At 48.5% G+C, this 23,468-nt stretch overlaps 1 protein-coding gene across 1 annotated transcript; it reads left to right on the top strand.

Annotated features, from left to right (window-relative positions):
* The first annotated feature begins 595 nt into the window (after window positions 1-595).
* On the top strand, window positions 596-17,301 carry ONECUT1 (one cut homeobox 1). The gene is made up of 2 exons (XM_081887741.1): window positions 596-2,061; window positions 16,162-17,301. The coding sequence occupies exons 1-2, from the start codon at window positions 942-944 to the stop codon at window positions 16,452-16,454; spliced, it is 1,413 nt and encodes a 470-aa protein (XP_081743867.1). The 5' UTR covers window positions 596-941; the 3' UTR covers window positions 16,455-17,301.
* Window positions 17,302-23,468: the final 6,167 nt, after the last annotated feature.

Here is a 23,468-nt window from a genome sequence, read left to right as displayed (position 1 = left end):
TTCGTCCCCGCCCACTCTTGGTCCTTCGGCGCTCCTGCTCGGCCGGCAACAGCGGAGACTGCGACCCGCTCCGAACCGGCGCTCTCCATGCGTGAAAAACCCGCGAGGGAGTCTTCCTATCCGCCGCCCGGAGCTGCGCGCAGCTTCTCTGCTGGAAGTGCGAAGTGGCGGAGGGGATGGAGCACCCAGCGGCGCCGGAGGGAGGCGCCGCCTTCTCGTGGAGCTCAGGGCAAGATGAGCCACGACCCGCGGGAAGTTCGGGGACAGTCCCAAGCCTGGGGGGGGGCGGGGGGAGAATAAGGGCAGGCCTCTCCGGGCGCCCTCCTCCATGGACACACCCCGACACACATTCTTGGTCAGTGCCTGGCCACTCTCAGCCTCCGACGCGAGCGCGCAGCAGCCCATCTCTGGACTAGCCGGTCTTGCGCGCGCGCCAGCAGCAGGCACGTGTGAGTGTGTGGGTCCCGACGCGCGCGCAGGTGGGGGGGCGGAGAGAGGGAGAGAAGGGGGAGGCGCTGCGTGAGTCCCCAGCGCGCATGTCCGCTTTCTCCCAACCCCGGCAGCTGCAACCGCGGAGCCCGTCACCAAAGCCACTGAAACAGTAAGCGGGAGAGCTGGCGATGGCGAGGGAGGCGCACGGAGCCCGACTGGCGGCGCGGCTGTTCTAGGGAGACCGGCGGGGAGGCATCTGCCGTGGGCTCATTCCCAACACCTAAGGAAGCCCCTCCCCAGCCGCGTCTCCCCCCTGGAATAAAACCCAAATTCTAGCCAGCAACATCCCAGGCCGGGCGAGCCAGCGAGCGAGCTTCGGAGCGGCCTCGGGGGCAGGGAAGGTGCCGGCGTTGCAGGCGAGCCGGCCAAGGGAAGCGCTTCCTCGGTGCCTCGCGGGCCACCCCAAGCCAGATAGATGTGCGCGCCGCCCGCCCGCCCGCGCGGCCACCATGAACACCCAACTGGCGATGGAGACTCTGGGCGACCTCCACGGGGTGAGCCATGAGCCGGGCCCCGACCTGCTCCGGAGCGCCCACTCCCGCGGCGGCGGCGGCGGCCAGAGCAACCCCTTGGCCCACGGCGCTCGCCCGCTGGGCATGGCCGCCCTCCTGGACGGAGGGGACTACGCGCACCACCGGAGCGGCGCGGAGCACCCTTTGGGCGGCCCTCTGCACCCCACCATCACCATGGCTTGCGAGACCCCGCCTGGCCTGAGCATGAGCAGCACCTACACCACCCTGACGCCCCTGCAGCCGCTCCCGCCAATCTCCACCGTCGCGGACAAATTCCCCCACCATCACCATCACCCCCACCACCCCCACCACCCGTCTCAGCACCCTCATCATCCTCACCAGCGGCTGTCGGGCAACGTGAGCGGGAGCTTCACCCTCATGCGGGACGAAAGGAGCCTGGCCGCCTCCATGAACAACCTGTACTCGCCCTACCACGCCAAAGACGTCCCCGGCATGGGGCAGCGCCTCTCTCCGCTCTCCGGCTCCGGCCTGGGCGGGCTGCACGGCTCCCAGCAAGGGCTCCCCCACTACGCGCACCCGGGAGCCGCCGCCGCCGAGAAGATGCTGGCCCCCAACGGCTACGAAGCGCATCACCCTGCCCTGCTGGCCAGGCACGGCGAGCAGCACCTGACGCCCACCTCGGCTCCCGGCATGGGGCCTCTCCACGGGATCCCGCACCACCCCCACGCCCACCTGAGCGCGCCGGGCCACGGGCAGATCCTGGGTGCCGGGCCCCGGGAAGCCCACCCGGGAGCGGCGGCGGCGGCGGCGGCGGCCTCCGGGCAGGTCAACGGCGGCGGGAGCGGCTCCGGGCAGATGGAGGAGATCAACACCAAAGAAGTCGCCCAGAGGATCACCACCGAGCTCAAGCGCTACAGCATCCCGCAAGCCATCTTCGCCCAGCGCGTCCTCTGCCGCTCCCAGGGGACGCTCTCGGACCTGCTGAGGAACCCCAAGCCCTGGAGCAAGCTCAAGTCCGGCAGAGAGACTTTCCGCAGGATGTGGAAGTGGCTACAGGAGCCCGAATTCCAGAGGATGTCCGCGCTCAGGCTGGCAGGTGAGCGGTGGGAATGGGGTCGGAGGGAGGCAGCAGCGCGCCGACGCGAGGTGGGGGGCTGCACACGCAAGGGGCTCTCTCGGCTTTGTTCCCCTTCGGCCAGCTCGGCCAAAACGCCCCCTGCACCGTTCCCAAACAAAGGCCCACCAGCCCGAAGATTGAGGATGGAATGGGTGGGTGGCCACTGCGAGAGAGGGGTGTGTAGTGTTGTTGCGGTGCCTTCAGGAGCGAGGGAGGGACCTCTCCGCGCGGCCTTTTTTTTTTCTTGTCGCTCCCTGGCCGCGAATCCGGATGGTCTTCCGAGGCGCAGAGCTGGTCTACAGCGCTTTGTGGCGCGTCCGGACGGGGCAGGAATCGGGGCCACGTGGGAAGCCCCCCTCCTGCCGAAAGCGTTTTCCACGCGCTCTCCTCGCGTCCGGAGCCGCACGGTTGTGCCAAGGGGCTGCGGCAGACACACACAGAGACACACACACATGTGTGGCCACTGCAAGAGGCGGCGGCCGATGGCTGCAGCTCTGGCGTTTTCACCTAAACGTCCTCGGTCCTCCTGCTGCCCTGCTCCTTCTCTCGTGGAGGCCTTCTCTTACACGCGTGCGCCGCGGAGTGTCTTCCAGTCTGTCCGGATTAATGTCCAAGGTGGTGGCTGCAGGTCCCTTTGGATCGCGTTCAGTGCACGATTCCTTGCAAACCCAGCTCATTACTGTGCTAATTTTTGGACCTCCCGCCTGCCCCTTGCTTTAGGCGTGTTCTTTTGCTTTGCTTTTCAGACAATACAGTAATAGCCAACGGTTTGCCCACAAAATTTTCCAGAAGCCAAAGTCAGGAGCTTCCCTAGCTGGCACCTCCGAGGGCGAGGAGGGTCAGGCGAAAGGCTGGCCTGGGAAGGGGCTTCTTCCGCCTCCTTGACCCCACAGGTTTCTGTTACGCAGGAGAGGCGTTGGGCACAGCTGGCTCTTTCTCTGCAGGGTCTCTCGGCTGTGTGGATGGAAAGTGAAACGAGGCGAGCTGTTCGGGCTGAACTCCTGGTGAAAGGCCGGCCTGGCGCGATGGTGGAGGAGCGCGCAGGTCCCGCGCAGGTGGCGCCTGTGCGCTTCAGAGCAGCGGCGCCTGGAAGAGCCGAGGAAGTTCCTGGCTTTTGTAGGCGCTGGAATACAGCTCTTGTTTCCCTCCGGGCTCGGCCTGCTGCCTGCAACCCGGCAAAAGCTTTTAACAGCCCGCAAAACTGAGGCTGGCGAAATGACCCTTTGACTGAGGGAAGTCCAAGCCTCTGAGAAGACCCGAGCCGTCGAGGCTCACAAGCAAGAGCAGCGCTTGCCGGGAAAAGTCGTGGAAGGATGCGGCAAAAGTTGCGCAAAGCGTGCGCATCACCCACGGCTCCGTCCTGCCTTTCATGAGTGCCGGGCTGGAGGCGCTTTGGACGGCTCTCCCGCTGCCAAGAGGCTGCTTCCGTGGGGAGGGCGGCTGGGCGGGGAGAGAAGAGATTCCCCTTCGATTATTGGGAGGGGATTTGCATAGATCGATACTGGAAGGAAACAACCCTTGATCTCGGAATCACTCGACACGCCCTTTCCTCGAGAGGGAAGCCGGTGCGCGCGCGCAAAGCAATCCTCGTGGCTGGAACTGGAAAGGTTGCATGCATTTTTGTAATGCAGTTATGAAATACATTTCGTTATTTCTATTATATTTTATTATCTAATAATTATGAGTCCATCCTATATGTTGCAGCCGAGGCTGTATAAGACTACGGGATTTCCTACCCCGCTTCTCCCCTGATCATTCTGCGGGGAACGGACGACGAGTGAGGAGCCTAAAGCTCCCTGCTTGGCCATTTTTGCTCCACCAGCCCCGGGTAGCTCCAGGGCGGATTGTGGCCACGAGGCGGTGACATCCCCAAGACGCAGCAGAGAAGGCGCCTGCAGCGTCCGTGGCGGCTTCCCCGCGGTGCCGGCGGCCCAGAGGTCTCTGTCTTCGAGGAAGGCTTTCTCCTTCCTCCCCGGTGGCTCCTCGGGGAGGCCGGGCAGGTTCTGGACCGCCTTCCTGCGCCCCCTCGCCCCGCCGCCGCTTTTCCTGGCTTCGAGCAGAGCCAAGCCAAGCAATCTGCGGCAAATGCACCCACGATCGATTTTATTTTGTGCAGGTTTTAAAGGCGAGATGATCTTCCTAAGTGGCAAAAATCTGCGCCGATTGATATTGATGTATGAACATCAGTTCGAAACGTCGTAAATTACTCCAGGCAATGCAAATTAAATTTCGCCTCCGGATTATAACTCGCTCTCCGGCATTTAAGGGAAGAATTATCGGGCCGATTAAGATCCCGCAGCAGCCGCAGCAACTCGCCCCTTCGCTTCCCTCATTTCCACCTCTCGGCTTTTTCCAGTGGTCCGAAACACGTGGCATCTGCCGAGGTCTTTCTTTCCCCCCGCAGCCGCCCCTCCAAGCTGCTCTCGCCCCCCTGAAGCGCCCTGCCAGGCAGCCCAGCTGGCCCAGAATGGCAAGCAGGCGGCTTCCAGCGCCCATCCAGCGTCTCCCAGCCCGCCATCTCCTAGGCTTAGCTGTGGCTTAACTGCCCGGAGAAAGGCCCAGGGAGGGGGGCTGGGCAGGTGATGAAAAGTTTGGCCAAGTTGCCCTTTCCCGGAGAGAGCCTGGCAAACCGAAAGGAAGAAATGGCGGACCCCAATTGACTAGGAGGGGGCAGTGGCGTAGCGTGGGAGGTGCAGGGGGGGGCCGGCCGCACCAGGCGCAACATCTGGGGGTTAGGGTTAGGGGGCGCAAATCCACGGGTTAGGGGGCGCAAATCCACGGGTTAGGGGGCGCAAATCCACGGGTTAGGGGGCGCAAATTACTTGCCTTGCCCCGGGTGCTGAGAACCCACGCTACGCCACTGGGAGGGGGGCACAACAAGAAAGGGTCCCTTGGGGGATGGGAGGGGGAGAGCGAGCGAACAAGAACCTCGGGGTTTCTTCTTCTTCCCTAGAAAAGTTTCACTGGGCCGCGAATGGGGCGGAATACCTGAAATCGGAATAAAGACCGGGGATCCTCTCTGCGCATTTCGCAAGCATTTAAATTCGTGTCTCCTCTTGATCTTTCCAGACAATTGCACTAAACGGGGTCAATTTTTTTCCGGTGCGCTATAAAAGAAACCTGGACTGGGTGCGGAGGTGCGGCTTTGCGTTTTGGTTCCTGACAGGGTTTCCCCGGTGACGTTGAACGCGCCCCTCCCCCTCCCCCTCCCCCTGGCAGCTTCTTCAGAGAAAGGCGAAATCCTGCCGCGGCTTTCCGCTGGGTCTCCTCCGACTTCCACTCAAGCCAGTGGACCAGCCCCCCCTGGTCTTCATCTTCCACTGGAAAAAGGCCCAGTGCTGGAGGAATTAAGACGAAGAGAGAAAAGATTCCCATTTTCACCTGGGAATAGGAAGGAAAAGGGATAGAGAGAGGAGAGATGGGGTGCCTGTTGCTACCCGTGGTACTGCACAGAGTTGGCGCTGGAGGTGATGGTTCTTCTCCTGCGCTCCTCGTAGACATGAAGAGTGAAGGGTAAAACCAGCAGCCTGGGCAGGGCCTGGTAGTAAACCTCTTGGCAGGATAATTGAGGTGGGTGTGGGAGCTGGCCTGCTTTGCTGAAAAACCCGCTCTGGTTTTCTAATTTCCTGCTGTAGCAGCTTCTGCTAATCCCACAAAACTATGGAACATGAGAAATGGACTGGAGGAGGTGACTTCAGCAGCTTGGCCATTAATCTCGGCCCCAAAGGAAAATGCCCTTGAATCAAGAACTGGGGGTGATGCGCTGTTTCAAGTCAGTGTCGTCTTCCTTAGCTATGTGAGCATTTCTGAGGATAAGGGACCGTTCTTTTATGGATTTTTAAAAATTTAAGAGCGTTTAGAAACTTGTTTGGGCATGAAAGCAAGCAAGGGAGATGCTCAACACTAGCATTGTCCAATGGGTCATGATTATCAAAATACACATTTAGGGCTGGTCATTGAAATTTATCAGGCCAAGGTCCAGTTTTTCCACATCATCACATGGAAAGCAAAGGAAACCTGCAGAACTAGTTTCTGCATTGGAATGAATCTGAGAGGGAATAATAATAATAATAATAATAATAATAATAATACATTTATTATTTATACTCCGCCCATCTGGCTGTGTTTCCCCAGCCACTCTGGGCAGCTCCGAACAGAAAATTAAAAATACGATAAAACATCACACATTAAAAACTTCCCTAACAGGGAATCCTCTTTAACACTGTCTTACAGCGCTAACTTCACACATGACCCTCAAAGCAGTTCCTCCAGTTAACCTGTTGTGCAAATGTAAAGCTTGACATTTAGGTTTCTTTCCTGCCTTAATCTAGGCCACATGTGGCACTGATGCCACCACAAAGGCTCAAAAGGTATTTTAGGCTCCATTTCTCAGCTGAAGTTCAAACCAGGTGTATTCTGGACCCCTTCAGACAACTACTGAACATTTGTTCTGATTTGCTTATTTCAATTATTTGAAAATTATTCACTCTTTCTTAGAGTATAGCAATGTGGCTTACAACATATAAACTGGAACAAAATAAGTCTACAAGTATTTGCGTAACATAATAAAAAACATTAAAAGATAATGAATGCTTTAGATAAAAAATAATCTTGCGAGGGCCTGTCTAAATAGGGCAATTTTCAGCATTTTGCTGGGCCAGAGCTTACTTGGAGGTTAGGCCATCTTTACTGAGCATTTGTTCAGATTTTTTTACTGGACGGTTATATGGCAGAGAGCATTCATCCTAATTTGCCTGTGGGGTGCTGACACACCTTCCTGCTAGCCACTAATTCACCTCATGCTTTTCAATGCTTGTGTCCATGCGTTCCCAAACTACCAAAAGGTCCGGGGCTTTTTAAAATAGTGGATTTGTCGCTCTTGGCTGAGGAGCCCTTTAGGAAAGGTCCAGTCGTGGCCTTTAATCCACTTTAAATGCCTCTTTTGCACTTGTTGTTCTGTGGTGTGGGTGTCATTAGAGAGAAATGCAGGTTTCCACACATGTCTGGTGAAATCCCGATTGCCTCCTGTGTGTTCTTCTCTCCAACTTGATGTTTTGGAGCATCTCTAAGCCAGCACACATTTTTGCTACAGCACACTGCAGTCTCCTATCTGCCCATTTTTTATCTTGAACCATTTCTTTGGGCTTCTGACCTCATTTGGAAAGTTCAGAATATCTTTCAGCACCCTTTAATGCCCCCTCAATGAGCAAGTTGAGAGCCAGTGTGGTGTAGTGGTTAAGAGCGGTGGAATCGTAATCTGGGGAACCGGGTTTGATTCTCCGCTCCTCCACGTGCAGCTGCTGGGTGACCTTGGGCCAGTCACACTTCTTTGAAGTCTCTCAGCCCCACTTACCTCACAGAGTGTTTGTTGTTGGGGATGAAGGGAAAGGAGAGTGTTAGCCGCTTTGAGACTCCTTCGGGTAGTGATAAAGCGGGATATCAAATCCAAACGCTTCTTCTTCTTCTTCAAGTTGCAAGAAGAGGTCAAACGAGGACCCAGGTTCCCCTTCAGCCACTTTGGGGTTCACACCAAGGCTCTGACAATGTTCTAAAGCAGCCTTTGGGGAAAGAGAAAGAGAGGCATCACCAGCCTGTTCCATCGCTGGCCTATGGAAAAGGCTTGTGCTGACATTTGTATTTTAGTAACAAGTTAGGAAATGAACGCCACTGCAGCTTGAAATATTCCCAGCCTTGGACAGGTAATTAAAGCAATACGATACAGGCAACAATCAATCACCGCTCTCGAAAATGATAGCAGAATTCACTTTTGCTGCCAAGAGCCGGTCTTGTGCTGCTTCCAGGAGGAAGGGGTGCTGGGAATGGGGGAGGCTTCCTGCCTTGCCCCACTCTGTGCCATGGTGATGCATGGAGGAGATGCCAAGACTGCATTCGGCCAGCTGGGACTCTTTGTACCTCCTCTGACTAGCACAGTGCCTCTGCTTCCAGGGTCTCTTAGCCAGCACCCGTTCCCTGGTCCTCTTCAACTAGACTGGCCAAGAATCTGCTGCAATATAAAGGGGCTGGTCTGCCACACCCTCAGGTGTATTGTGAGGGGGCTTAGGAAGGATGGGGTACATTCTCTCTCCTCTCTGTCATTTCCGCATGCTCTCCTCCAAATACACTCTCTCCCCCAAAGTCACTTTTTCCTGGCAGATTATCTGGCATCAGCCCAGCAAGAATAATAATAAAAAAAGCTGCAATCAAAGCTTGGGGACACTGGATGGAATCACTGATCATCAGACATGTACCATAAATACGTTTTATGACCTAGGATGAAACTGTAATGTGGTGCAGTGGATCCTGTTATTATTGCATAATTAATTTGATCGTCTGCGCCTGCCAATGATTTCAGTCAGGTGCAACATTGCCTTCTGCTTAAGCTCTGTAGCAGAATGTCTGCGGGAGACTGCTGCCCTTATGCAGGGATTTTATTGTACAGTGGTACCTCAGGTACCTCAGGTTACAGACGCTTCAGGTTACAGACTCCGCTAACCCAGAAATAGTACCTCAGGTTAAGAACTTTGCTTCAGGATGAGAACAGAAATCGTGCTCCGGCAGCGCGGCAGCAGCAGGAGGCCTCATTAGCTAAAGTGGTGCTTCAGGTTAAGAACAGTTTCAGGTTAAGAATGGACCTCTGGAATGAATTAAGTACTTAACCCGAGGTCCCCTGTATGAAGAGTGGGTACCCACAGGTTACTAGCCTCCCCACCAGCACCACATACTTACTCCAGCCCTTTGGGGTACGTTAAGAAACGAGGAAAGGGAAATGGCACTCCAAATACTTTTTCACCTGAGTGCCTGGCTGTAGGCACCTATTGGCAGAACAGAAAGAGGGACTGGATCTCTTCCAAGCCTTCGGATTTTGATGGACCCGTGAGGCTTTTTAACCCCAGCATCAGTTTGTTTCCAACTTTCTACTTTTAAGGAATGCTCTTCCCCTTTGTCTTATCCAATGAGGGTGAGGGGGATACATGCCACTTTGTGTGGGATTCTGGAGCATCTTGTAGGGCACATAGCCAGCTCATCTCACAGAGCCCCAGTTACCCTCATGGGTGACCTTTACTGGGAGAGGCAGGTGGGGAGTGAAGCCATGTCACTGTTGCTTGACCTCTCAGTGGCGTTGAATACCGCTGATCATGGTACCCTGATTCTGTGGGGTAGCTATCCAAGGTGCCATCCTTCTGTGATTCTGCTTTTACTTATGGATGCAGTTTCAGAGAGTGGCATTGGGTGGCGGCTGTGGGCAGGATTCCTGCATAGCAGGGATCACCCTCAGGGTCCCTTCCAACTCTACAGTTCTATCATTCTAGGACAACTGAGCTGTGGGGTGCTGCAGAGTATCTTCTGGTCCCCAATGCTCTGCCCCAAGTTTTTTAGAGTTCAGTATTCTAACTGCAGAACCTTAAACTTGGCATAGCAAACTGACAACCGTTGTTCTAGCTAATGCACCCCCCTCCCCGATATTAGACATGTGCTGATGATTTTCAGTTTGCAACGTTTGTTAAAGACCTTTTTGGTTTGTGGGGAGAGGAGGAGGGGTATTTTATCCAACGCTTCCTCCTCTCATCACCCACTTCTTAGAAAACCACATGCAGGCCTCCTTCGATGCTTTAATGGCACCTGTGCTGATGCCAGAAGGGACTCTGCAGTTGCTTTTTGGCAGCGTCCTTGTGGCTGATTGATTTATAACCTCCACTCCTCGGGCTCATTTATTCTTTGTTAATGTTTGTCTACAAGAGAGGTTGGACGGTTGTTGCCCAATAGTGGGAACAAGTCAGCGGGGCCCTAATTCGGAACTTAGATAAGCATCGGTGGCAAATAAAACCCAAACCGCCAAATTCTGAGTGGCAGTGAAAAGAGACGCTTCTACTCTCACCAGGCTGCAAAAGGACCCCCAAAGAGGCTCCTCGGTTGCATGTGACTCCCCAAAAGACCACTTTGGAAACTGCTGCCAGATGCGTTGCCTGCAGCCAAATGCCATGTGTCTCACTGTTTTTTACTTTGTTGGGGGCTCAGACACACCTTCATTCCAGGCAACAATCCAAAATGTTCCTTCTCCACCTTGCATTTGCCAGAGTCTGGGATGCCAATATGGCTATGCTTGACCTCTGAAAACCTGTTGCTGGGAATGGCAAGTGGGGAAGAGGACTGTGGGGGGAGGTTATTGTTATAGTTATTATTACGCATTTTGTGTTTTTACCTTGTATTTTTATGCTGTGAACTGCCTTGAGATCTATTGGTGAAGGGCAGTATACAGATTTAATAAGTAAAAATAAATAATATAAAAATGGACTATACCAAGAAAGATGGGCCAATGGTCTGACTCAGTACAGTGGTACCTTGGGTTACAGACACTTCAGGTTACCCAGAAATAGTACCTCGGGTTAAGAACTTTGCTTCAGGATGAGAACAGAAATTGCACGGCAGCCGGAGGCCCCATTAGCTAAAGTAGTGCTTCAGGTTAAGAACAGTTTCAGGTTAAGAACGGACCTCCAGAATGAATTAAGTTCTTAACCCGAGGTACCACTGTACTATGTTCCTCTGGCTGGCTACTGGGAGAACAGGGTGAGGGGTTATGATGGGCTGCCTTCAGCCCAGTGGCAGAGCATGTCTCCAGGTCACCCAGGGGTGTGGGTGCATGCATGCATGCTTGCTTCTCCAGGCCCTCACCATGTTTTATTTTGCAAAGAGAGAGGCTGTTTCAGACCAGAAGCAGCACTGATCTACACCTGGTCAAATATTGTAAGAGACATGCAGGTACATGGAGGAAGCAGGGGAGAGAGTTGGTCCCCAAAATGGAAAGAAAACAGGTGATTGGCCATTGTGGGAGGAAGCAGGAATTCTGGGAAGAAATGATCTCTACTGCCACCACCCGTGGTTTCTTCAAAGGTGTTCCAGAATGCCTAGCAATGCTCAGCAAATGTTCAGGTGCAACATCTCTAACCTTGTATCTGCACCACATGACTAAGTTTTCATTTCATCAAGCTTGAAGTCATGTCAACTCAAAATATTTGAGCCTTTGTTGTTGCTGTTGTTGAAAAGAGGAACTTTTATCTGGGATTTATGCTCCTCCCTCAGTGCATCACTAACTATTTAGAGTTATTGGTGGTCTGTCATTCATCTTGGTTCAACCGAAAGAGGCAGATTGTAGTGACATTGTCAGTATTTCTACTTCCTCCTACCTGGTAGAGTATGGCAGCTAGCGCCATTACCTTTTGGCAGAAGTTTCGATTCCGTTAAATTGGTTGCCTATTTTCCGTTTGCCACATTGCCGGTATTTCAGAACAGAGCTCAGAGAAGGCAACTTTGCCAGCAGCTATTTAGAGGAAATGGTTCATTTAGCACATGGGTAGGCAAACTAAGGCCTGGGGGCCGGATCCAGCCCAATCACCTTCTCCCATCCAAGTACTAACCAGGCCTGACCCTGCTTAGCTTCCGAGATCAGACGAGATCGGGCGTGTTCAGGGTAGTATGGCCGTAGACCCCAATCGCCTTCTCAATCCGGCCCGCGGATGGTCCGGGAATCAGCGTGTTTTTACATGAGTAGAATGTGTGCTTTTATTTAAAATGCATCTTTGGGTTATTTGTCGGGCACAGGAATTCGTTCATTCCCCCCCCAAAAAAATAGTCCAGCCCCCCACAAGGTCTGAGGGACGGTGGACCCGCCCTCTGCTGAAAAAGTTTGCTGACCCCTGTTTTAGCATTTTCTACTTCTTGTACTAAAGTTGGCCTCATTCTGCACACTTCACTAGAGAAAAAGAGGCACATGCCATTAATCTTGACATCTGTTTGTATGTATATGGCCTTTTAAACTGTGGGCTTTTTATTGTTTAGTTTGTTACAGTGGTACCTCGGGTTAAGTACTTAATTCATTCCGGAGGTCCATTCTTAACCTGAAACTGTTCTTAACCTGAAGCACCACTTTAGCTAATGGGGCCTCCTGCTGCTGCCGCACCATCGGAGCACAATTTCTGTTCTCATCCTGAAGCAAAGTTCTTAACCCGAGGTAATTTTTCTGGGTTAGCGGAGCCTGTAACCTGAAGCGTATGTAACCTGAAGCGTATGTAACCTGAGGTACCACTGTATTATGTTATGTATTTTTGTACTGTAAACCACCCTGTGATGCTCAGATGAAAGGCGGTATAATGATGATGATATGCAGAGGGCTGCTAGAATATTGCTGTTCTGACACCTCCAACATCTTCTGAAATGGGAATAGATGAGTCACATTGAGCATATGCCTTACTTTCCCCCTTTTGTTTGGCTGTGCTCCTCCTTTTATGCAGAGAGCGTGTTCCATCTAGTGGACAACAGTAGCTAGCACAGGAAGCATCTCACGCAAGGCTGTTTGTTCTCTAAGCACTTGAGATGTTGCAACCAAAATTTTGCATGCTGGTTCCTGACATCAAGGACCATGTTTTTGTCTCTGTCTGGATAAAATCAAACACCATTTTGAATCAAGAAGGCAGACTGAATCTTTCAAAAGTACACTGATTCTGACCACTGATTTCAAAGCTGCACTGACTTTTTTGGGTTTCTTATAATTCCCAAGCAATGCTGGATAGGAGGCTGCTAGTGCTGTCATACATTTGGTTTATTGATCACCTTGACTGCTTTGTGCAAACAGGTGGGAGAAATATTGGGGAGAAATTCACATGTATTATGGTTACATACATGAAACTGATGTATTTTGGCTCAAAATTTGACCCAAAACACTCTAAATGAAGGTGAAAAGATAGCTGTAGATTTGCAATTGTAGATGGATGTCATTATTCCAATGCACTGCTGTATATAACTGGCTCCACTCTATTTCCCAAACCACTATTTTGTCTCTGGCTTCCATGGGGAGGGGAGCAGTACTAAAAACAACAACAACAACCCTCTAAGCATCCTAAAGTCTGCTCTGCCTCCATGGCCAGTGGTGGTCATGCCCTTGTGCTCGTCTCCTGTTTGCTGGCTTCCCACTGTGCAAATAGGATGCTGGACTCAATGGGCCCCTGGCCTGATCCAGCAAGCTCTTCTTACTTTCTTATGCCCCATGGATGAATGAAGCTGTTCCTCCATTTATGCAAGGGCCTGAAGGGCCTTTTCAGTGATGGCTCCGACCTGCTGGAATGCTCTGTCCCACGAGACTAGGGCCCTTCAGGATTTAACCTCCTTTCACCGGGCCTGTAAGACAGAGACTGCCTGGCCTTTAATTTGAATTCAGCCTGATCTTTTATTTCCCTTCCCTTCCCTCCCCCTTCCCTTTTATGATGATTACCCACTCTGAGACCCCAGAGCTAATTCTCCCCTGGCCTCCTCACTGGCCCAAGTAGGACCAATTTAGCCAGCTAGCCCTGGGGATTATCTAATGTTTCTTTCCCCTAAATTGATTTCTGAATTTTGAATTTTATTGTTATTCATGTTTTTATACCGTATTTTATGCTGCTTTTACAATTAAGTGTTTTAAATTTGTTGTTAGCCACCCTGAGCCTGCTTTTTGAACCAGGAAGGGTGGGGTACAAATAAGAAAAATATTTATTATTATTATTATTACTATTATTATTATTATTATTATTATTATTATTATTATTATTATGCAAGCTGCTCAGTTCCTATATGGAGCTGCATCGAGCTGTGATCAAAAATGCAGGAAGATCAAAAACTCTTACTTGTTCCTCACAGTGTTTTTAAACAGAACAAACTTTGCATGTCTAGAACCTGTACTTAATGATAAGGAATCCTCTGGCCTCCAAGGAAGACGCTGTCCACTGCTGTTTTGGCAGGGACAGCGACAAAATACTCCTTGGAGTCTGGATCTGCCACCTCCTTGGCAGCCTTCTCCCCAAATGCCATCTCCACAGCAGCTCTGCTGGTCTCCTTCCACCCTAGGGAGGTGGGGTGCCTTTCAGGGGTCTCCAGGTTTCTGCACCCACCACTGAAACGGCCTTTTATTCACACTTCAGCCATTGCGTAAGGTTGATTTGACTCCCTCGCTTGCTCCTGAAGTACGGTAGATCTTCACACCCCTCTTGTCCCTGATGTAGGCCTCCATTCACTCCTTCCCTGGAAGTGGGGTGGCATTTTGTGTTTTTGCCTCAGGAGCCAAAATGTCTTGGGCCGGACCAGGCTTTGCGGGGGCAGAGCCTGCCAGTACAACCAGATGGAGCTGAATGCTCCTACTCTACTTAAATATTCTTCATCAATGAGAACAAGGCCACCACCTAGTGACCACCAAAGGGAACAATCATGCAAAATTATGGGAGCAGCTGGCTAAGCGTGTTTATCATATTTATGCTGTCTAAAAATCATTCCTGGCCCTAGAAAACCTATGGAGACGGGGTGGAGTGGGGGGGGAGGGGAGGGGGAGTCTACACTTCATAAAGGTAAAGGTACCCTTGACCATTAGGTCCAGTCATGGCTGACTCTGGCGCTCATCTCGCTTTATTGGCCGAGGGAGCCGGTGTACAATTTCCGTGCCGTTTACCTTCCCACCAGAGTGGTACCTATTTATCTACTTGCACTTTGACGTGCTTTCGAACTGCTAGGTTGGCAGGAGCAGGGACCGAGCAACGGGAGCTCACCCCGTTGCGGGGATTCGAACCGCCGACCTTCTGATCAGCAAGTCCTAGGCTCTGTGGTTTAACCCACAGCGCCACCCACATCCCTACACTTCATGGCCACTTCCTAATCCTGCCAAGCCTGCACCAGTCAGGGCAGAGGGTGGGGTGCTTCCCCCCTTTTGTAGTTCACTCCAATGGGAGAGCAAACAGCCATACTAGCTCCTGGGGGCTGGTGTGTTTTTTCTCCCCAGTCTGGTAGATAATCTGAGAAATAGCAGGGAGAGCTTTAGCTGTTGTGGATCTAAGGCCTCCCTGATCTGCCCTCTGCACAGCAGGCCCCAACTACTCAGCCACAACATCAGAAAACAACTCCTGAGGCTTTTATGTTCCACCAGCCTTAAGGCTGGGCCATAGATACCAGGAGCACAGGAGTTTGGTAAACTGCTTGTGCCCCCCCCCTTACAATCAAGCTATATATAAATTTAATGGGGTGGGGAAAACAAATCTTGATCCTAAAATATCAAGAACTATTGCAAATGTCAGCAGTTACCACATTGCCGACATTTACTGTGGGAGACAGGGATTGAGAAATTTAAACCTCCTATCCACATGTGTAGGAGAAATAAAGAAAGTAAATGGGCTGTGAAGCCTTTTGAGCAGAGTAAAGCAGTTATACATTTTGCAGTTTACTAAAGTTTAGGATTAAGGCAATTACAGTGGTACCTCGGGTTACAGACGCTTCAGGTTACATGCTTCAGGTTACAGACTCCGCTATCCCAGAAATAGTACCTCGGGTTAAGAACTTTGCTTCAGGATGAGAACAGAAATCACGTGGCAGCAGCAGGAGGCCCCATTAGCTAAAGTGGTGCTTCAGGTTAAGAACAGTTTCAGGTTAAGAACGGACCTCCGGAACGAATTAAGTACGTAACCAGAGGTACTACTGTACACCATTTTATCCCTTTTATTTATGGTCTGTTGACCTCCCCTTCTTCACCTCCATTGCAGAGAATGAACCACATTTTTTAGTAACAAAAAAGATTTACAGTGGTACCTCTAGTTATGAACTTAATACGTCCCAGAGGTCCGTTCTTAACCTGAAACTATTCTTAACTAGAGGCGTGCTTTCGCTTATGGGGCCTCTTGCTGCCGCTGCGCTGCCGGCACACAATTTCCGTTCTCATCCTGGGGCAAAGTTCTCAACTCGAGGCAACTCTTCCAGGTTAGTGGAGTTTGTAACCTGAAGCGTTTGTAACCTGAGGCGTTTGTAACTCAAGGTACCAGTGTACTTACATTTCAATGCAGACAGCAAATGCAATACAGGTAAGAAGTATCATAGATTATCTCTTTGTTACAGAATTCCTGCCCAGAACAGGTAGGGGAAGTGACCACATAGAGAGTCCTCCCTAGGAAGTTCAAGAACTCTCTGTGTACTGGCCCTGTGCCTGTCTAGCAAAACCTGCATTTATGATTTGGCTGCAAACCCCACACTTTGCACAGAAGTCAAGCCATAGTGTTGTGTTCTTTTTCATTTCAGCTTGCAAACGGAAAGAGCAAGAGCATGGGAAGGACAAAAGTAACACCCCCAAGAAGCCCAGGTTGGTCTTTACGGACGTCCAGCGCCGGACTCTACATGCAATATTCAAGGAAAACAAGCGCCCTTCCAAAGATTTGCAAATCACCATTTCACAGCAGTTGGGTCTGGAGCTCAGCACGGTCAGTAACTTTTTCATGAACGCGCGACGGAGGAGCCTGGATAAGTGGCAAGAGGAGGGCGGCTCCAATTCAGGCAACTCATCTTCCTCATCAAGCACTTGTACCAAAGCGTAAAGAATTGACCACAAACTAATCTTCGGTGGAAAAGCTTTAAAAATAACTGAACAGGACTTCAAGAAAGCAGGTTTATACTTCAACTCTTTTTAAAAAATGTTATTTATAAGCCCCAAAGAAACCAAAGACTTAACTTCACCTGATGATGACTTGGCTAGAAGAAACACACTTTAGTGGGATGGTGGCTTGCAAAATGAAGAGACTGGGAAAAGAGAGCAGGCTGCTGGTTTTACACCTTTGCACCATGATCTCTTCCTCCCTATGTGGCCGGCTAGTGATCTAGAGGGCAGCCATTGCTTCTTACCAGTGATGAGGATGCTCTCGGATACGGCCCTTTGTTTCTACGGCAACACCATGGAGGTGAAAGATGTACATAGGATTCCGGGTGCCCACCAGCAGCGAGGAACATAGCCAGAGCTGGTCTCAGAAAGTACAACCATAACAGCATTGAGTCACATGAGTTCGTTTTAAAAAGTAGTGTGATTTTGCTCTTTTAATTGTTTGAACTTTTCCAGTTCAATACCTGGATACAAGTTCAGAAAAGGCAAAGAAATTTGAATGCTTCCTGAACCAATTGCATTCTCTTTGTTTGTTAAGGGACGTGTCCATTAAAAACAACAACCAAACAAACAAACCAAAACAACCCCACAATTTCATTGTAAAAATATCAGGTAGGTACCAAAGAACACGTTTCTAATTATATTGCAGGTATTTTGTTGCAATGCTTTTAATACACCAAAGCTATTTTTACACAAAATTCTATGTAGAGATGTAAGGGTAAACACCTCAATTGTTGTCAGGCATCCAGCTTTAAGCAAGACAAACTGTTGTCCCAACTGTGGCAATTTCCTCTCCACTCAAGTGGTACAAGATAGTTAGTGTAGAGCCGATATGATGGTAAACTACACTTTGTAGAGGACCCTGCATTTGTTGATGTGAAAACCCAGGGCTCCAGTAGGAATACTTGATAGTCTCCCCAAGACAGAAAAGAGGCGTATACTACAGAAATTCAGGTTGCCCATGTGTGTCAAACTACCTTTTTATTACTAGAAATTCTAGGCAAACAGCTGCCATATCTCTAGACAGTGTGCATTTTATTTACATATTTATTTATGCTCGTAAAATTTAAATTGTTTAAAATACAGGCAACAACTTTTCCGCCCTAGCTAAAGTGAGCCACAAGGCAACTGACAGTTGTTGGGGTTCCCACTACCTCAGGGTAGAATCCTAGTCCATGACCTTAAACCAATGGAAGGAAGTTATTTTGAAGTCCGTGCAGATATTTTTTAAGATGATATGGTTAAAACCAGGGAGGAATTCTAATGATATTGAAAGTAAATGAAGAAACCTCTGTTGCTTCCCTTAGGAAGCAGGCGTCACAATGTTTTCTTTTAGGATGGCAGGGGGAGAGGCAGTTTGGAGTGCCACCAGTTGTGTGAAAGCTTAAACCAAATTTAAGTTAAACCCACTTGACCTATTGCTCAAGATAAGCAACCCAATGTCAACAGCACCATGACATTTCCCTAGTGTTGCAGAGATGACAGGATGGCATCGCAGTAAGCTCAGGATTTCATCACCGGCTGAAATACAGAATCTTCTGGGCTATGAATCAGATGGTGTATTTGTACTAAAGCCCATATAAGCTTGTCATTTGGGAATTATATCTCATAGAGACCAAGAGCAAACCTCTTTTAGGCACCGCGAACAACTGAATCTGGCTCATTCCTCTGTTGGCGCTTACTAGGTTGTTCCCTGAGTGCAGGGTTTTGTTTTTGTACTTTATTTATTTATTTATTTATTTATTTATTTATTTATTTATTTATTTATTTATTTATTTATTTATTTGAGAGAGTTCTATACAGATAAGATTTAACAGGCACATTGTTTTGTGAATGAAAAGTTTTGAATGCATGGTTGCAAGTAATTTGTTTGCCCATCTAATGAAAACTTCCATTTAACACGTAATGGAAGCAGCAGTGTTTACATTTGGTGACTTGGCTTGTCTTTCGCTTATTTATTTATTTATTTATCAAATTTGTACACCCCCTGCCCCCGGTTGTCCGTAGATCTCAGGGCAGTCCACAGCATAAGAAATACAAGATAAAAACACAAAATGCATAGGACAATAGATATGTAAATGTGCACATATATCTCTTAGATCCTGGGATATTGATATGAAACACTTTGTTTTAGTAAATCAGGGTTGGAGTTAGAGGATCAAGTTACAAAAATTGTCATGTTAAATCCATATCCCCCCAGCCCTAGCCCCAGCCCCCCCCCCCAAGATAAACTCCTATGAAAGGAGTGTGATGAGGCCTACAGAGTGCAATGCAACAGGGCCAGACTTTGACCATACAGGTGATACCTTGGGTTAAATGTGCTTCAGGTTAAGCATTTTCAGGTTACGTTCCGCGGCGACCTGGAAGTAACGGAAAGCGTTACTTCCGGGTTTCGCCACTCTAGCATGCGCAGACGTTCAAATGACGTCCCACACATGCGCGGAAGCGACAAATCGCGACGCGCGCACGCGCAGACACGGGTTGCATTCGCTTCAGGATGCGAATGGGGCTCCGGAACGGATCCCGTTCGCATCCAGAGGTACCACAGTAAAATAAGCTTGGGGTGACTCTACAGAGACCAAGGAAGCCGTAAATATTTTGGAAAGCTCTTGACTGTGGGAAACTGAACCAAATTCTCCACTGCAAACCTTTTCTCCCTAAAGAGGCTACTTACTGGTAGCACTTAGTATAACTTATTTTGAAAACAGGGCTTACACTTTGTTCCACAGCATCAGGGTTGCTCATTGAGTACTGTATCTGAAAGAAGCAGATTTTGAGTTTCAGCTTAATTGGAAGAAGTTGCGATTCTACATTGCAGGGAGTTGTCCCTTCCAACTCTACAATTCTGTGATTCTGTGAGTGTTGAGACCTGTGGTCAGGTCTTTAAGACTGCAGTCCCATGTACTCTGACCAGTCATACTGATCAGATGTGCACAGATTTCTGCCTCCAAATATGCTTTCAAAATATATTATGCAACAGAGAGAGGGCACATTTCAGGGTATGGAATAAACTAAAACTTAATTTAAGTAGTTGAATCTCAACTTAGCTTGATATTTCTGTCCCTCCCACCCTGCCCTCATTGGATTCATTTTTTAAAATATAGACAAGCCAATTTTCACTTGTGATATGATTTGTGACTATTTCACTTTATGATTTTAAAATTTAGGGAAATGTTGCTTTTGTTAAACCTCAAAAATCCAGAAATGGAGGAATATTTAAACTACATTACCACAGGCTAGTGTTATTTCCTCTGTTATGTATTTTGAGACAACATGCTAAAACCAAAGAGAATAATACCAGCATACGCTTTTTACCCAGTTATGCAATTTCAGTATCTCTTGCTAGATGTTTATATTTAGAATTCATTGACTTTTACAAGCGATCATTTGATTCTCCCCAAATGCTCTGTTCAAGATACAGGCCATCCTCTTTGGACAAATGTAATGTGTGAACTGAGCAGTTGTGGATGCAGCCATCAGCAGTTTGTACCTTCGTAACAACTGGGACGTGGGTGGCACTGTGGGTTAAACCACAGATCCTAGGACTTGCCAATCAGAAGGTTGGCGGTTCGAATCCCCGCGACGGGGTGAGCTCCTGTTGCTCGGTCCCTGCTCCTGCGAAAGCATGTCAAAGTGCAAGTAGATAAATAGGTACCGCTCCGGCAGGAAGGTAAACGGCGTTTCCGTGCGCTGCCCTGGTTCGCCAGAAGTGGCTTAGTCATGCTGGCCACATGTACGCCAGCTGCCTCGGCCAGTAAAGTGAGATGAGCGCCACAACCTCAGAGTCGGTCACGACTGGACCTAATGGTCAGGGGTCCCTTTACCTTTACCTAACAACTGGAAAAGGATCACAGTGCCAGAAAGTGCTGCCAGCTTATCTTTGTATCCATGTACATGCAGAACTGCCAGCTGATGTGTGGGCTGCTTGTATGTATAAAAAATGTCTTTTGGAGAAACGCCCCATATATTTTATAGCTTTTCTCACACAAGTAGGTCCTAGCTATTCCTTTGGGAGCTGGCCTCCCTAGGTATGTCCTTCTGGGTGGGAAATGGGTTGTGCAATTGGGTTCTGCATGCATCATTCCCCAACGTAATTGACCTCATCTGCTGCGAGAATCTGCTCTTGCAACTTGCTTCCTCTCCTGCCAATCAATGCACTTCCCAGGTCTATGCAGACACATTGGTCGGATCAGGCCCATAACGTTGTACTTTCCCAAACCCCGCTTCTCATGTTGCCCAAGGCAATTTGCCACCATACATTTTGAATGGCCATGTTTGCTCTGGTCAGCCAAGGGTCTTTAGTAAAGCCAAACCTGAAACTAGAATTTAACCCCTAATACTTGAAGTGGCCCATTAAGTGGCGCAGGCTGGTTATCTAATTTTACTCTTGCAGAAACCTTTACAGCCAGCCTCTTATAGGCTTCCCCCTCCCCCACAATCCTTATAAGCCCCTATAATGTTTTACCTCCAAATTCTTATCGTCTTGGGGGTTCTGTGAAGACACATGCCACCAACACCAAAACATATAAATTGGTTAAAGCTGAGGTAGGTGGTCACTTCAAACACATCAATATGCTTCTGAATACCAGTTGATGGGGGAGTAACAAGAACTTCAGTCTTCTTATGTGATAACTTTGCTGAAATCATAAACAATGTAGAACTGACTAGTCACACTCCAGCTGCAGTAAAGGAGACCAGGAAGAGTATAATTGCATTTAATTTACTGCTCACCAAAGTGTTAAAAGTTTGTTTTGAACTCAAAATATCTCAACCCACACAAAAATGCTTTAAAAATAATAATATCCCAAACATTGCAGCAAGGACAGGCTTTCATGTTTCTTCACACACGAAGCAGAACAGCAGAATATTTCCTTTATTTTTAAGTTGCCTCCCTGCAGCTGTATCTCAGGCGTCGGCCCACGCAGCACATTGCCTTAACCACATGAATGGCCCCACTAATGGCAAAGGGAACTTTCATGACGTTCAGTTCTATTGGGTGTGTGAGGTGTTTATATACTGTCAGGTGTTGCAGAATCTGGTCCAAGTCCACATGAACATTTTGCCCAAATGGACTGAAAGTCCATTGTTGGCTTTGCTTATACCAAAGAGTCCTAAGACACAGTTCTTCACCAGAGTTGAACAAACCTGTTCCTCACAAAGGGATAGTCCCATCTCCTCATTTTTTCTTCCTTTGGATGTGAACACTATGCATTTAACGAACAAAGAGAAAGCAATAAGCTATCTAACTGTGTTTGGGATGCATTCAATCGCCCTAGAGGCCAACTGGGAGTCTTTCTTTGGCTTTATGGGTTATTTATTGTGGGTTAGTTTTACAATGCATTTTGTAACTATTTCCTTTAAACAAAGAAGCAGAAAGGAAGGAATACTTACACTACACCTTAAAAAAAAAGAAAAGAAGCGGGGAAAGTGTGTTAAAGCTCTACTATTTATAGTGTGAACCAAAGATGCTACCTCACTCAATTTCCACTGGTGATTTTGATCGCATTGATGAAACCAAAGAATACCAAAGATTTTTCATGCACGGCCTGAGTCTGAAAAGGGAACTCATTCTGCTAAATCTTCCGTTTCCATTTACTTAGTGTGTAAATTTGTCTTCATTCATATCTGTAATAACCACACTGGCTTATCACAACCATGATGGCAACCGTGACAATAGAGCTCTAGGCAACCGTGTTGCAAACTTTATAAACTAGGATGAGTGCCTTGCTTGAACCAAAGTGTTAAACCGCTCTTGACCTCTTTATATCTCACCTTTGAATACCTCAGCCTAATAGAAAGGCCACTGATTAAAAATAAACGGAATAATTCTTCACCGTGGTGCTTTTTGCCATGCTATCATGCAATGAAACTTTCTTTGATACCAAAGGAAAAATACTTGTTTTGATTTCCACTTCCTTGCTGACAAACCAAAGGTTTCTCCTTTCCCCTTGCAAGTAGCTTGAGTCCTCTCCCTAGACAGGCCGTGCCTTACTTTTATCAATTCCTCCAAATACCTCATATAATAATAAATCATTAGGGTTGTGTTGTATAAAGAATCTATGTGCTAAGGCAGAAGTTACTCGTTTGCTAATTGTCAAGGTTGTTTTGAAAGTTTTGTCCTGTTTATTTGGGAAGTTTGATTTCTTTGTATGGGTTATTTTGCTTGAGCCGGGGTTTTCTTTCCTCCATCTGTTTTGCCAGAACTGCTCAATAACCCAACAAAGATCTTTCTTCAAAATGGGTTTGGAATGTTGAGGCTGTTGTTGAATAGTTTGAGAAAGGGATTCCTCACCCCCCAGTGGTTTGAAGACTTTTTGTTGACTTGTCAATGTCCTTTTTACAGGGTACAAACACAGATGTGTTCCTATTTTTTCTAATATTGTATGCTTTCAATTGAAATTATGATTTATATATGTTTATTAAACCAGAGCAGCTTATGACAAACTTGTATATAATAACCAATATTTTATCTTACAATATTTTGTGTTTCTGATGTTATGACCATCTGAAGTTCCATGTGCTTCACAAGACTGTTTTTTTCCAACTGGATCTTCAGGACAGTTTTAGCAAGTGCTTCAATGTGCATTATTCTGAACACTGCCAGGTTCCCCTCCCTTCCTCCAAGATAACTTGTACATGCCAAAATGAGTGTTTCAAGGTAGTACTTTTGTCACATAGAATGCAGAACAGCACTCTTAATGAAGTTTCCCCTCCCTTTAATTTATTTGCATTTTCCGTTAAAGGTTATTTTGTGGGCAAGAACTGCCCACCCAAAGAGCTTGACATTTGTTCCATTTTTAAAAGCACACACATTTGTGAGAGACTTTGCTTTTTGTTGTTGCTGTGATGGTGGTGGTTGTGTTCTTCTTCATTCATATAGATAAGAATAGCAAAACGCAGGAAACTAAGTCAACGTGAAAATGGACCTATCCTTCAATAGACGAGCAACAGCAAA

Source organism: Podarcis melisellensis, assembly GCF_964234715.1.
Source record: "Podarcis melisellensis genome assembly, chromosome: 14".
NCBI classification, from domain to species: Eukaryota; Metazoa; Chordata; class Lepidosauria; order Squamata; family Lacertidae; genus Podarcis; species Podarcis melisellensis.
The sequence above is the reverse complement of the archived record's forward strand: the minus strand, read 5'-3'. Positions and strand labels throughout refer to the sequence as shown.